The sequence below is a fragment of the Ixodes scapularis genome, unplaced genomic scaffold (genome assembly GCF_016920785.2).
Source record: "Ixodes scapularis isolate PalLabHiFi unplaced genomic scaffold, ASM1692078v2 ptg001274l_1___fragment_1__unscaffolded, whole genome shotgun sequence".
In the NCBI taxonomy this organism is placed as follows: Eukaryota; Metazoa; Arthropoda; class Arachnida; order Ixodida; family Ixodidae; genus Ixodes; species Ixodes scapularis.
In genome coordinates this window covers 251,028-265,211 of record NW_024610129.1, presented here as the reverse complement: position 1 = coordinate 265,211, position 14,184 = coordinate 251,028, and the positions used below count along the sequence as shown (strand labels likewise).

At 51.7% G+C, this 14,184-nt stretch overlaps 1 protein-coding gene across 1 annotated transcript; it reads right to left on the bottom strand.

Moving 5' to 3' along the window:
• Positions 1-9,908: 9,908 nt before the first annotated feature.
• LOC121834522 lies at positions 9,909-12,165 on the bottom strand. Its single transcript, XM_042288221.1, has one exon. The coding sequence runs from the start codon at positions 12,012-12,014 to the stop codon at positions 9,909-9,911; it is 2,106 nt and encodes a 701-aa protein (XP_042144155.1). The 5' UTR covers positions 12,015-12,165.
• Positions 12,166-14,184: the final 2,019 nt, after the last annotated feature.

Below are 14,184 nucleotides of genomic sequence, written 5' to 3'. Positions count from 1 at the left end.
CCTATCAAATTTTTGTCCAATCCCCTTTGTAAGTGGCAAAAACACACTCAGAATAACAACGATCATCTCTTCTTTTTAAGTTTACGTTGAAAGCACAATTACTGGACCCTGGGACCAGATATCCTGCGCGGATATTAAGAATTTGGACATCTGCAAGCCGCGGCACGTGGCTGCGTCCAAGTTATGTCGACTGAAAAGAGCGGGAACACCATTATAGCTGGACAACGACCGGCATACTCTTCAGAGCAGGAGCCTTAAATGCTCTATGGTCGGCCTGTTTAGTCAGACGCCTTGAAAGCCCTCGCGCCGCTAAAAAGGCCTGACGTGGCGCCGGTTCCTTACAGTCCACATATAATAATAACATGGAAGGGCATTCGATCTGACAAAATAATAAACATGATAAAACTTTTACGGAACTAAGACATATACTTAACACATATGCAACAATAAAGACCATATATATAAAGATCAAAAAAGAATTGTGAATGTAAAAAACGAGAATACATACTATACTCAACATACAATATAAAAACAAGTCATCTAAGGAACACACAAATAACAAGCATTGTTATCGCTCAATTTGCGGTAACTGAACAGAATATACCAAACAAACTATAACAAGGCTATTGAATACAAACAGCTCATCTCTCCTACTACTATGGCTTCCGTTCTGGTTTGTCAACTTAGGATATCCTTCTTTGTCTCAAAGAAACTGTCATGGAAACCGCTTTCCCACACTCCAGGATCGTGGTGGGAGTGGATATCGGAAGAGCCTTTGACGGTGTTCCTCATGACGCGGTCCTAGCCAAAGCTCGCGATCTCGGACAGAAAGGAAAGATCGACAACTTCACTGTTGCCTTCCTAAAGAATATATCATTTTAAGTCTAAATCGGGCAAAAAACCAGCAACACTCACCATAACGGGGTAGGGATCCCCCAGAGATCTGTGATAGCCACCCCGTTGTTTAACATATCAATGTCCCAAATACCGGAAGAGATTCCGAACATCGAACACACCATATACAAATACGATGTCTCCGTGTGGACCCACACGGGATGCTTAGGCAAACAAGAAAAAGCCCTCCAAGCGGCGCTTGATACCATACATGCATACTTAATCGAAGTGGGTTTGGCTACGACACCGGACACAACGGAGTCCTTCGTGGTTCATGGAAGCAGAAATACCGAATCCAAGGAAGCCGACAAAGAAAACATCAACTTATCAAGCGGAGAGCAGCCCACCGCTCTCTAGGACTCCATGTGACCGCTCGGGATGCTCATCGACGAAAACGGCACAGCAAACTCCTGGTACAACCGTAGTGCCGCAACCACTAAACACATTTTACACGTCCTGCGCAGAATTTCAAACCGTACAGGGGGGGCGCGACGGGTAGGGTAGAAGACCGGAAACTTCGCCAGTTTTTCTCGTCCTTTATTTACGTTAGAGTATTTATCGTTTCCCATACCACCCGTCACAAGGACGCATCCTCAGGCCCTAGAGCGTCTCAACCACGAGGCAAGGCGAATAATCATTGGGATCTCTCGTTACACACAACTAGCAGCTCTGAAAATTTGCAGTGGAATTAATGACCTCACAAAGCTCATCGAGAGAGACATTTACACAGAAGAGGTCTGCCTTGGATTCAGCCACGCGGGAAGGCACACACTAGGCATGCGTGGACATGAAATTACCAAGCTTCCAGCCCTCGCACAACTATCGCCGCCCTGACAGCCCATCGAATTCACCGATCCTACACCGCCGCCGCAGTATATGCCTCCGAGCAAGTATAAACAAGACGAACATTCGTCAAGAAACATATCAAGTGGACCGAAACCGCCTGCCTGGAAGGCTATATCCGCATGGTTTACACGGACGCAGCTGTCTTCAAGAGAGAAGAGACTTTGCCACGGCTTGGGTTGACACCACTATATGAACTCAGGGGCGACTCCTTCCTGCCACAATGGAACCCGTTTACATAACACAAGCAGAAATGCACTCTAGTATTGATTAAGTTCGACATACCAACGATTCCTCCAACAACAGCAACGCTAAGACGAATTTCCACCTTTTTACAGATTCTCAAGCTGCACATCGGGCTTGTGCGGATGTTAGGCAGTTCTCCAATTCAAACTCGCCGTGCAAAGCTTACGGGCTTTCGGGCGCGACCTCACAATACACTGGGTACTTGGACATACCCCTGCCCGTTTCGATCTGGATGAGCATCGTACCGGCGTGCGGTCGTGTATCACTACTGCGTGGTGCACGTTAAAGGCCCCAGGCTAGCGGTTGTACCGCACTGGCTAAATTTCTCATCTACAGCTGGGAGACTCGTCGCCCCTGTGAGGCAGACCAAGTTCTAGGCTGTATAAACACACACACAACCCAATTTCTGGAATACCCAGGATCGAGAAAGCTCACCTTTTTGCACGCGCGCTTTTACTATCCTTGCAGGCCAGAGCAAGATTCCAAGATACAATCTGCCTTCCTTGCGAATAATTAGAGTCCCGCGCACTACCACCCGACCCAGGGAAACACATATTGAAGGCACGGCACTATCGCAGAGCCTACCTTTTGGCTACCGCCAATAGCCTCCTTGCACCTTTGTCTCCCTCTCTCCTCTTTTCTCGCCGGCAGCTTGTCACACCCCGCCATATTCAGACCGGGACCATCCTCGTCCCTTATCTGCTACAGCGGCTCCGTCAACGCAGCAGCAGCCACCACGAAAGGGAGAGTGGTGCTGCTACCACGCCCTTTTTGGTACATGCGGATTGTGCGAGAAAAACGCTCATCTGAAGCAGCAGCTCTGGGATTGCCCGCTATACTCGGAGCAACGGACCTGCGCCCTAGCTACCATCCAGCAGGGTTTCAGTACTACCTCACTGCATGCCTGGGCCTGCCAGGACCCTTCATCCCCCAAAGCGACCGCTATCGAGCTCTGGCGATTGCTGTTCGAGTACCTCCTTGACCCTGCAGCTCCCCCTGTCGGTACGTGGCTTCAAGGCCCTCAGCTCTCCATCACCCAGCCCAGAGCCAAGACGAAGCCTGAAACTACCGCACATTTATCCTCTGACGCCGTTGCACCTACGGGGACAGCAAATAAGAATAAAGGCCCTTGTCCCCCACTACCATAACCTAAACACTTTCATCGCAGCTTTTTATAAGGCAAAAAAGTGAAATAGTCTTTCTTATTACTACTAGCTAAAGAGACAAACGCTGAATGTCGGTCGCCGACCTTGAAATCTTCCAAACGCAGAGGTGATAATGTGGCGACGTCGCATGCCTCCCGAAATAAATCAGAGTAGGTTATTCGAACTTCTTCAAAAACCAACTCGATAGGAATTTATGCAGTAGCAAAGTCGGCCTTGGAAGTGCAGAATGCATTAAAAAAAGTTAGAAGGCCAGCCACCTCTTACCAGCAATCGGCACACTGACGCGTCATATAACCTCCGTTTAAGCTTTTTGGTTATTGTTTCTCCTTGTAGGAACCTCTGGCAGTCGTCGATGGTTACATTCAAGCAAACTTTTATTTACATTATCTACAAGCTGCAAGCGATGCGATCTGACGTGTCGTTCCCAACCGTTCCAAACACGAGCCTCGTCTCGCGCCCAGGCCACGCGCTCCCCCGGCCGCCAGCTCCTTGCCACGCGCTCCCTTTTAAGACGTCTCTGGTCGATTTTCTCCTCGTCTTCGATGTCCTCGTGCCAGTGATATGGCTTATTACGAACCACTTAAACGCTCCAACACACTCCCCACCGAATGGATGGAAGTCCATTCTAAACTTCCATTAACTCCAACGGATACACAAGCTGCACTGGCCTTCGCAATATGGTGCCGCGATGCACTCGGATCTCACACGACCGGATCTGAGAGTCTCGGCCGGGGAACACTCTTTCTACTCGCCCGAGCTTCCATAGCAGGCGTGGAAGCGGCTCTTTTAACAGAACAATTTGACCCTCTCTGATGGGCGCAGACTGCCTGTTCTGAGTGGCGTACGCTGATCTGAGTGCTCGAAGATACTCTTCCCTCCATGTTCCCCAAAATCGGTTAAGCAGTTGTTTTCGCTGCCGCCAGAGCACGCGAAGCTCCTCCGGTGTGGAAGCGAGCGTGTCCCCACCCGTCGGCGGAAGTGTCGTCAGCCGCCTTCCAACTAGGAAACTGGCCGGCGACAGCGGGGTCCCCTCTCCGACCGCGTCGTGCACAAACGTTAATGGCCGCGAATTCAACACGGCCTCTACCTCAATCAGAACGGTGGTCAATTCCTCTGTGTCCAGACAGTTCCTTCCGATAACCTTTCTTAAGGACACCTTTACCGAGCGCACAAGCCTCTCGTAAAATCCTCCCCACCATGGGGCTCTCTCGACAATAAACCTCCACTGGATACCCGCGTTCGCAAAGTGGTTGACTACGTCTGGGTGGCGCAACGTCTTCCACAGTTCCGTGAGTTCCTTCGACGCTCGTTTGAAGGTCAACGCATTGTCGGAATAAATTACGCGGCACAGCCCTCGGCGCGACACAAATCGACGGAAGGCAAAGAGAAAGCTCCGGGTCGACAGGTCTGGAACCAACTCCAGGTGCACAGCCCGCGTGACTGCACACGTGAACAGCACCACGTAGGACTTGCATGTGAGGTCCTTGCCCTTGACGTAGAGGGGGCCCGCAAAGTCCGTGCCGACTACCTCGAAAGGGTCCGCTCGTGTTGTCCGGGCATCCGGCAGGGGTCCCGTGGGGGCACTCGCGGGGGTCGCGCTAAAGCGCTGACAGGTCACGCAGGCACGCACTACTTTCTTCACCAGCTCTCGGCCCCGCAGAATCCAATACTGGTTACGGAGCTGCACGAGGGTATCTCTGACTCCCGCGTGCAGCAGCTGTCGGTGCGCGTCGATTGCCAGCAAAGTTGAATATCGATGCTGCTTGGGCAGGACGATCGGGTTTCGTTCGTCATACGTCATGTTGACAGACTGGAGGCGACTTCGAATACGAAGTACACCTTGCTGATCGATGAAAGTGGTGAAGTCTTGAAGGGGAGAACCCGGCGGGGTCTTCGTAGAGTTGGTCGCGCAGCGAAGCTCGGTAGCGAACGCCGAGCGCTGCGCCTCCTTTATCCAGTGAGTTCGCGCTGCCTCGACCTCCTCGGCTGTCAGTGGTCCCGTTCGTCTTTCAGTTGACCTGACGTTGTGGAGGAATCGAAAAATCCAAGCCGTTGTTCTGTTGATCCTTGAAGCAGAGCTGAATCGCGAGATATCGATCAACTCTGGAATGGGCGTTACTGTGACTTCAAACGCTTCTGCTCTCGATCCTCTCTCCTCGAGGGCGTCTCGAGGGAGTTCTCCGCACCTTTCCTTGGGCCATTCTGTCGCTGGCAGTGGCAACCAACTCGGCCCCGACCACCACAGTGAACTGGAGACTAACTGGAATGCGGTCAGACCTCGGGTCATGAGGTCAGCGGGATTTTCTTTTCCCGGGCAGTGGTGCCACGTCGCGCCTTCACAATTGCTCTGGATCTCTTGCACTCGATTCTTGACGAACAGCTTCCATCGGGAGGCCTCTCCCCTGATCCAGTAAAGCGTGATCATTGAATCCGTCCAGAAGTGAACGCCCTTCACCTCAAGCTCAAGGCAGGTTTGAACGTATTTGGACAGCCTTGAGGCGATCAAGCTGGCCATCAGTTCCAATCTCGCCAGTGTGACAGTCTTGAGGGGCGCAACTCGGCCTTTTGCGAGCAATAACGTCGTCGTCGTCGCTCCTGTGTCGTCGGTAGTGCGAAGGTAGACCATGGCTCCGTAGGCAGCGGTGCTGGCGTCGGCGAAGATATGCAGTGATCGGTGGGTCACCTTGCCTTGCAATCCGTCGTCGCAAAACCTTGGGATCTTGACCCTTTCTAGCTCGACAAGTTCGCTGCACCACCCGGTCCACTCGTCTTGCAGGTGATCTGGTAGCACATCGTCCCAGTCCAGGTTTAGTTTCCAGATTTCCTGGAACAAGATCTTGGCTCTCACGCCGAAGGGTGCCAAGAATCCCAAAGGGTCGTAAAGGCGAGCTGTCGTTTGCAGCACGAAGCGCTTCGTATTTTCTTGGTGGCGAGCAGTCTCCATCACGTGCTCCGGCGAAAACATGAGACTGTCCTCTTTGGGTTCCCAAGTTACTCCGAGCACCTCGAGCACGTTCGCGACTTGTCTGAGTGGTTTTTGGCCTGCGCCGTCCTCCTCGAACACCTCCGCTAGTGATGCGCTATTTGAACCCCACTTGTGGAGTCTCATACCGGCCTGCCTAAACACCTCGTTCGCCTCGGCGTACAACTTCTTAGCCTCGTCTTCGTTGCTCGCTCCGGTCAACAGATCATCAACATACACGGACTTGCTTAATTGTTCGGCCGTTGTTGGGTATGTGTTCTCCATCGCCGCGAAATGGTGCCGCAAGGTAGCCGCCAAAAGGAACGGGCTCGACGTTGCACCGAAAGTCACCCTCGTCATTCGCCAGGTCTCTACCTCTGGTACCGGTTGATTTTGGATCGGCGGTTCCTTGTACCAGAGGAACCGCAGTGCGTCACGATCCTCAGCCTTGACTCCGATCTGCAGGAAAGCCTTCTCCACATCCGCCACTAACGCTACTCGGTGCGTCCTAAACCTCAGAAGTAGGGCGACGAGATCTGGATTCATGTTCGGTCCACTCTCCAAGTTTTCGTTCAGGGATTTACAGTTTGCGCCGTGAGAGGAAGCGTCAAACACAATCCTAAGTTTGGTGGTGCTGCTGTTCTCGCGGAGAACAGCCTGGTGGGGCATGTAATACACCCTTGCTGCACCTTCGTTCTGTGTTTCTTCATCGACCCTCTCCGCCATGTCGTTGACTTGGTATTGCCGAATTGCTTCGTCATACTTCTGTAGAAGATCGGGATTTTTAGTCAACTTCTTACGTAGATTCTCCAACCTCCTTCTTGCCACCTCCATGTTGTCTGCCAGCCTTACGTCCGATTTCCATGGAAGGCATACTTCGTATCTAACGGCGGTCTTCGTAATGTTGTCTTCGAACTCTCGTCTCACGGCGCTGTCCGAGGAATCCTCTACTGGCGGGTCGGTAACTCCCACGCTTTCTAGCTCCCAGAAATGTCGGAGAACCGATGTGGCTTCTAGATCCTGCAGCGTTGCTATTAGCACGGTCGCCTGGGAGCAACTCACGATGGTCGATTCCGAGCCTGTCCTTCCCTGGACCGCCCAACCGAATGCAGTTTCTACTGCAGTCAGGCATCCGCTCAGTCTATGAATTCTTCCTGTGATGCACCCCCAGTAGTGGTCTGATCCCAGCAGTATGTCGACGCCGCGTTGTTCCAGTCCGGTCATGTTGTCTCCCACGGGACAGCGAAGTTCCTCTAATGTTGCCACGATGGCTTCATCTGGGCTCGGAAGGTCCTGCTCACATATGGTAGGTGTCTCGAGAGCGTCGATGTCATATCTTTTGTTGTAGAGTTGGTCTCGCAAAGTTACTTGAACCCTGCGAAACGTACGTTCAGTGCTTTTGCCCCCGAACACGCCTATTGTGAGGATCTCTGTCCCGAGCAATTTGCAGTCCAGTCGCTGAGACAGTTCTTCAGTTATGAAGGAGCGCTGACTGCCGCTGTCGAAGATAATACGGGCAAGCTTCCTTCTGTTTGTACATTCTGCCCACGCAGTAACCGTTTGTAGGAGCACTGCCGGCTTGCGGTTCCTACCACGTACATGCATAGCGACCGGTGTCGGTTCCTTCGGTTCCGTCTCATTCGATCTGGTGGACGTTTTTCCCGGCGCGTAATTCGGGTCGCACATGGTGGACGCGTGCCTGCCCTGACATTTGCCACAGCTGGGTGCTCCTCGACATAATCTTGCCGTGTGATTGGCCTTCGTGCAGCGGAAGCACCTCCGGTCTGCTTGCAACTTACGCTTCTTCTCCACTAGCTCGATTCTTGCGTTACATTCCGGTGTTCCGTGCGCTTTTGACTTGCAAAGGAAGCACTCTAAGCCGTCCACGCTGCCGTGCAATGCCGCCGCGGTGGAACTGCGAGTCTGAGCGTTGATCGTTGACCTCTTCACAGAGCCATGCGTCAGAGAAGAAGGTCTGGGCTTACCGACGACGTCTTCCAGCTGGTGTTTTGATGTCCTTTCGCGGCTCTCCACCTCGATGCGTAGAAAGTCGAGGAGAAACCGCAGAGCCCTCAGATGTACTTGCTGTGGGGCGGATTCCAAACTGGCGTCTGTCATTGATGCCCTTGCGGCGTTGGCATTCCCGGTCTCCTCCGCCGACATCTTCCGGTTGAAATCGAGAGTGATATCTCTCGGTAGCACTCGCAAAAGAACTGTGTAGAGCATAGCTCCATACGCCTCTTCGCCCACCCCTAACGCTCTAAGGCCTCTGATGTGCGCCTGTAGAGTGTCGTATAAACGCCGTAGGGCTCGGGTGTTCCGTTGTGGTGGCACTGGCTGTATGTCCATGAGACCTTCCATGTGGTCCTGGATAAGCGTCTCTTGCTTCCCGAACCGCTGCTGCAGGAGCTCGATGGCGTCCGCGTAACACTCAGCGGTCGGCTGCAATCCACCGATGGCGGCTGCTCCATCGCCGGTCAGCGCTGATCGCAGATAGTTGAACTTTTCTGATGGCGTGAGTTCCGGATTTTGATGAATGGCGGTATCGAATTGCTGCCAGAAGGGTTGCCAGTCCTTTAGGTGCCCGTTGAATTGGATTAGTTTTAATTTTGGGAGTTTGATTTTTTATGTCACCGAGTATCCTCCGTTCCGATCTCCGCTCGATGGTCCCCTTGCTGGGTGGCTGCCCTCCACGCTCTTCATCTTTTGTTTAAGTTTGGTGAGGTACGTGACGATCTTGTCCGAATACTCGATCGCATGACTGAACTCTGCTTCTGCATCTTGTCCCGTGATCAGAGGTTCGATCGCCGCGTCCACGTCCTTCAGTTGGTCGCGGGCCAGATGAATACGCTCGATTAGAACCTCGAGGTCGTTGACGCTTGGCGTAGCTAGGAGTAGTAACGCGTCGGCCTCACCAGTCAGTCGTGTCACTTGCATCCGATGCGTCTTCCGTTTTTTCTTGTGGACGTCCATGATCGTCGATCGTTCTGGCTTGGCTTGTTGAAAAGTTGCTGTAAACCACCAGGTTCCCTTCGTTCAGTCGTTCCTCCCGGGTTTCGGCACCAATGTAGGAACCTCTGGCAGTCGTCGATGGTTACATTCAAGCAAACTTTTATTTACATTATCTACAAGCTGCAAGCGATGCGATCTGACGTGTCGTTCCCAACCGTTCCAAACACGAGCCTCGTCTCGCGCCCAGGCCACGCGCTCCCCCGGCCGCCAGCTCCTTGCCACGCGCTCCCTTTTAAGACGTCTCTGGTCGATTTTCTCCTCGTCTTCGATGTCCTCGTGCCAGTGATATGGCTTATTACGAACCACTTAAACGCTCCAACACTCCTGTCACACTTCCAGACATTGCGTGCTGCTCCTGCCGACAAAAGGTGTGCTTGTGATATTGAGTGTCTCCAGTAGTAAAGAAATAGCTGAAATTTTATAGGCCATAAGAGATTTCAAACAAGAAGTGCAACCGAAAATACGATCCCCTTGTTTAAGTGTCGACGCCTGTGTAACTGCTAGGTGAATTTAAGGCGTCACTTCACGAAATAAAACACCTACGTACAGATGTTAACAGCCTTCAAGATGTCGTGGCGAGCTAACAAATGAAAAACACTGGCTAAGGGAGTAGCTATTCAACACTCGGAAAAAAGTCCAAAACCTTGATTGGCACAGCAGAAGGACCAACGCAGAGATAAAGCGGATTTCCAAAGGAAACAGCGCCCATGCGTTTCACAACATCTTGGCTTAAAACAGTGCGACAGGACAAGAGAGAGAGAAAATCACTTTAATTAGAGCACAGATTAAGTACCCAATATATCCTCCGCCTGAAGTGCCAGGGCGAGCTGATCTTCCAGTTGCGGCGACGCCAACCATGCACTCCAGGAGGGTGGTGGGGGGTTAGGAAGAAATGAGGTGGTGTAGGCGACCGGGCAATGAAGAAGACAATGTTCTTGATTGGCATAGGGAGCTGGGCAGTTGGGACAGGAAGGGTCTGATCGATAGCGGAAGAGGTAAAGGCGAGCAGGTGTGACGAGGGTGTTTGTCTGGATTTTACGGAGAATGTGGGTCTGCGCGACACTAAGCTGTGGATGTGGTCGAGGTAGAAGTTCATGAGATATACGGATCTGTTTGTAATGTAACTTGAGTGTTTTTTTGTACTCTGCTGCCTCGTCATTGGTCGGGGGGCTTAGCCAGGGGATTGCAGGTGCCCGGCTGTGAAATTCGCGGGCGAGCTGATGTACCAGCTCATTACCTGCTATCCCTGCATGACCAGGGACCCATCGAACCGTGACCGAGGATGAGGAGAGAGAGTGTAGGGCCATTTCAAGGTCCTCTCGAAGATCGGCAGGAATTTGTCTCTGTTGCAAGGAGCGTATAGCAGCCATAGAATCAGAGTAGACCGTGTAAGCGGACGTGCGCGGCAATTGGGAGAATGATATGATGGCATGGATAATGGGGACAAGTTCTAACGTGGTGATTGACGGGGGGTCGCTGTATGGACCGCACGTGTGAAGAATAGGTAAGGAATGTTTAGGTATGTAGATTGCGTACGCAGCCGTGCCGGTGTCCAAGATGGAAGCGTCGGTATAGGCTACCGTCTGTGTCTGAAATGGTGGATTATGATGCAAGGCCTGAGCATCTCTGCGACCGTCGTCCAGGCCCGGAGCCATGCGGCGGGGCAGAAGAGCGAAACGCAGATTAGAGGGCAAAGGCGAAGCGGGTAAGTGCAAGTAAAAATCAATTGGTGAGAGTCCAGCTTGTTCTAGGATCCAGCGCCCTTGATGTGACCCCGAGAGGCGGGCTAGCTGTCGGTCACGATGGAGGTGTAGGAGTGAGGAGAGGGGAAGGAATAGGCCGGTCTCGTAGAGTCTTTGCGTTGAGGTATGGATTGGAAGGTTAAGGGAGGCCTTGTACAGAGTGCTTAATGCAGAGCTGAGTTTATTAAGTTGCTGTCGTGTGAGCGTGAAATATGGAACCGAATAAAGAATTTTACTAAGAGCCAATGCATGAACCAATTGACTCGCTTGTTTTTCATTGAGGCCCGCACGTCTTTGCACGACTCTGCGGACAAGATGTGTTACCGAGTGGCACGTGTTTATCGCCGGAGTGATGTTAGCCTGATTTGATCGATCGTGGAGATGGATGCCGAGGACCTTGCATAAAGATACTCGCGGGATGGTCTGATGGTCTAAATAGAGAGAAATGAGATGGTTTACAGAGCGCTGATACTGGGTTTGAGACAGCAGGAGTAATTCCGATTTTTCTGGGGCCGGTTTCAGCCCTGCTTGGGTTAGGAACGCAGTTATGGTGTCTAGACCTTTCTGAAGAGTAGATTCAACTTCCCCTGGTGATCCGTGAGTGCACCAGAGGGTGAGGTCATCAGCATAAAATATGTGGGAAAGGTGGGGTATCTGCTGCAGGCAGCGAGCTAGCTGGGCCATACCCAGATTGAAAAGAATAGGGGAGAGGACAGCCCCTTGAGGTGTACCTCGTGTGAGTGAGAGTGGTTGGGACAACTCGCCCCCTATACGAAAGCATGCAGTGCGGTCCTTAAGGAAGTTTTGGATGTAGGTATACAAATTTTGTCCGCATTCTGTTTCTCGAACTGAAGCGAGTATGTGATCATGACTTATGTTGTCAAATGCTTTGCGAACGTCTACTGTGACGAGCGCATGCACCTGACAGGAAGATGGGGAGAGGAATGTGTGCTGGAGTAAAAGGAATAGGTCTTGAGTGGAAACATGGGAACGAAAGCCGATTTGGGTGTGTGGCAGGAATGCAGTGGCTTCAAGATGTTCTTGAAAACGATCGAGGACCATCCGCTCCATCGTCTTGCCCACGCAAGAGGTTAAGGAAATGGGACGGAGGTTATTAAGTGATGGGGGTTTTCCAGGTTTGGGGATCATGATAATAGTAGAAGATTTCCATTCCTTTGGGTATGTACCCTCCGACCAATGTTCATTTATGTAGGTCAGGAGCTGTTTTTTATTCGCTTCTGGAAGGTTACGGAGGAGGCAGTACGTGATGGTATCTTCTCCTGGGGCTGATTTTCGTGAGTTTTTTGCTAGGGCCAAGTCTAAGTCTGCTAGTGTGAAAGGGCTGTCTAAAGTCGGGTTTTCAGGGCCCGAGTAGGAGGGGTAGTTTGATGTCAATGCTGGAGGGATGTATAGGTTCTGTAAGGCTTGGATAAGGTCTGTGCTACCTTGTAAAGCTAAGTGTTTGTCTAGCGTGGGAGCGGGAGGTGGCTGAGGCCCTAGAAGTGAACGGAGGAGATGCCATGCGGTCTTTTGGTGGAGGGTACCGTTTATCTGATCACATACTCTGTTCCAGTTCGAGATGTCGAGAGTGCTGCAGTGTGTAGTAATGTCTGCATCTAGGTGTTGTAAACGTTCTCGGAGTTGTTGATTGTGGGGTTGCTGGCTAATGCATCTTAAGATACGCTTACGACGTCTCCAGAGGCGCACTAGATGCGGGTCTGGCCGTATCGCCGGGGCTGTGGTGTTTTCTATTTTTGTGGCTTGTGTTCGGGCTTGTTTGATGGCGCATATCCAGGTCTTGTAAGAGCCTGATTGCTGCCCGGGTGAAACAAGGATGCTGCGAAATTTATCCCAGTTTGTATTTTTGACTGATATTTTCCGTGAGCGGCTAGAGATGCTGAGTGATATTGAGAGAATGAAGTGGTCACTTAGAAGTCTCTCTTGAGTATGAACCCAGACACTCGAGTTTCTGCCGTGGTATAGTGAGAGATCTGGGGTGGTACAGTGTTGCTGGCGTGTGCCTTGTCGGGTTGGCATGTCGGGAGTATTTAAGACAGTGAACTGGCGCTGTGAAATGTACGATTGCAGAAGTCGCCCTGGGCGAAGTGTGGATAGGTAACCCCAGCTGACATTTGGGGCATTAAAATCACCGCCCAGGAGTACCTCGTAATTAGGTGTCAACTCTGCAGCAAAGTCGAAAAGTGATTTGAATAGGCGGTGCTCTGTGGGGGGATTATATAGGTTGAGGAAGCATATAGGTCTGTGTTTAGGGAAGGGATAGTAAGCACATGCCACTACATTTTGTCTGAGAGATGTAGGGATGATCAGTGGTTCATACTGGATATCCCGTCTTATGAATGTGGAAACTAAAGGGGCCTCGTTTGGATGGCCATGCAAAGCTCGGTATCCTGGTATGTAAACTGCATAGCGTGTCTCCTGGAGTAGTAGAATATGGGGAAGAGAATCTAGGGTAAGGAGCCATTGATGAAGGGGAGTGCGGTTTGTTTTGATGTTCCGGCAGTTCCACTGGATGACTTGGAACTGGGAATTTGCTACCATTATGAGGTCGTGACTGCGGAGGGGGCAGGAGGGTGTGCCCTTTGAAGGGAACAGGGGTGTTCACTGGCATAGCCTCCTCTATACGGAGAAAGCCTGGCACATCGACGACGGAGCCATGGAGCGCGCGGCCGCAGGAAAAAGGAGAGGAGGAGCGCGCCGAACGGTGACCAATATGGTAGCGCAGAGCAGAAAGAGCAGACCTAGACAGCGAGCGCTTGGGTCATGAGCGGCCGCTCCCCGAACCACGCTTGTTTTTGTGTTTTCGTCACCGTCGTTTTCGTGCTCCGGGAGAAACGGGCGCGGCGATTCGAAAGGGCGCAGGGAGAAACGGGAAAGGGTGGACGTTGAGTTTCTCCTCTCCACGATAGCGACAAGAAAAGAGAGAGAAAAAAAAAAAGATTGTTTCTGCGTTTGGCCGCTCGCTCTTTTGTGGCGCTAGCGGACAAGGTTCTCTCCGCCCCCGTTTCTCCGCCCCTCCTTTCCCATTTACGGCGGCCGTCTTTTCACGCGACGCGCCAGGCTTTCTCCGTATAGAGGAGGCTATGTCACTGGATTCAGGAGAAAGGGGTCTTTTAAGAGATTGGGATGTTGCTTCCATGGGTATGGGTGATGCAGAGAGCATACCGACAGCTTTTTCGAGGGATGCTACCGCCTTTGTTAGTTCTTCAATGCGGGATACGAGAGGGTTTACTGTGCCTAATATGTTGGACACTAGTGTTTCGATGTTGGCTATACGTTCTGTGAGTTGGGCGATTTGTTC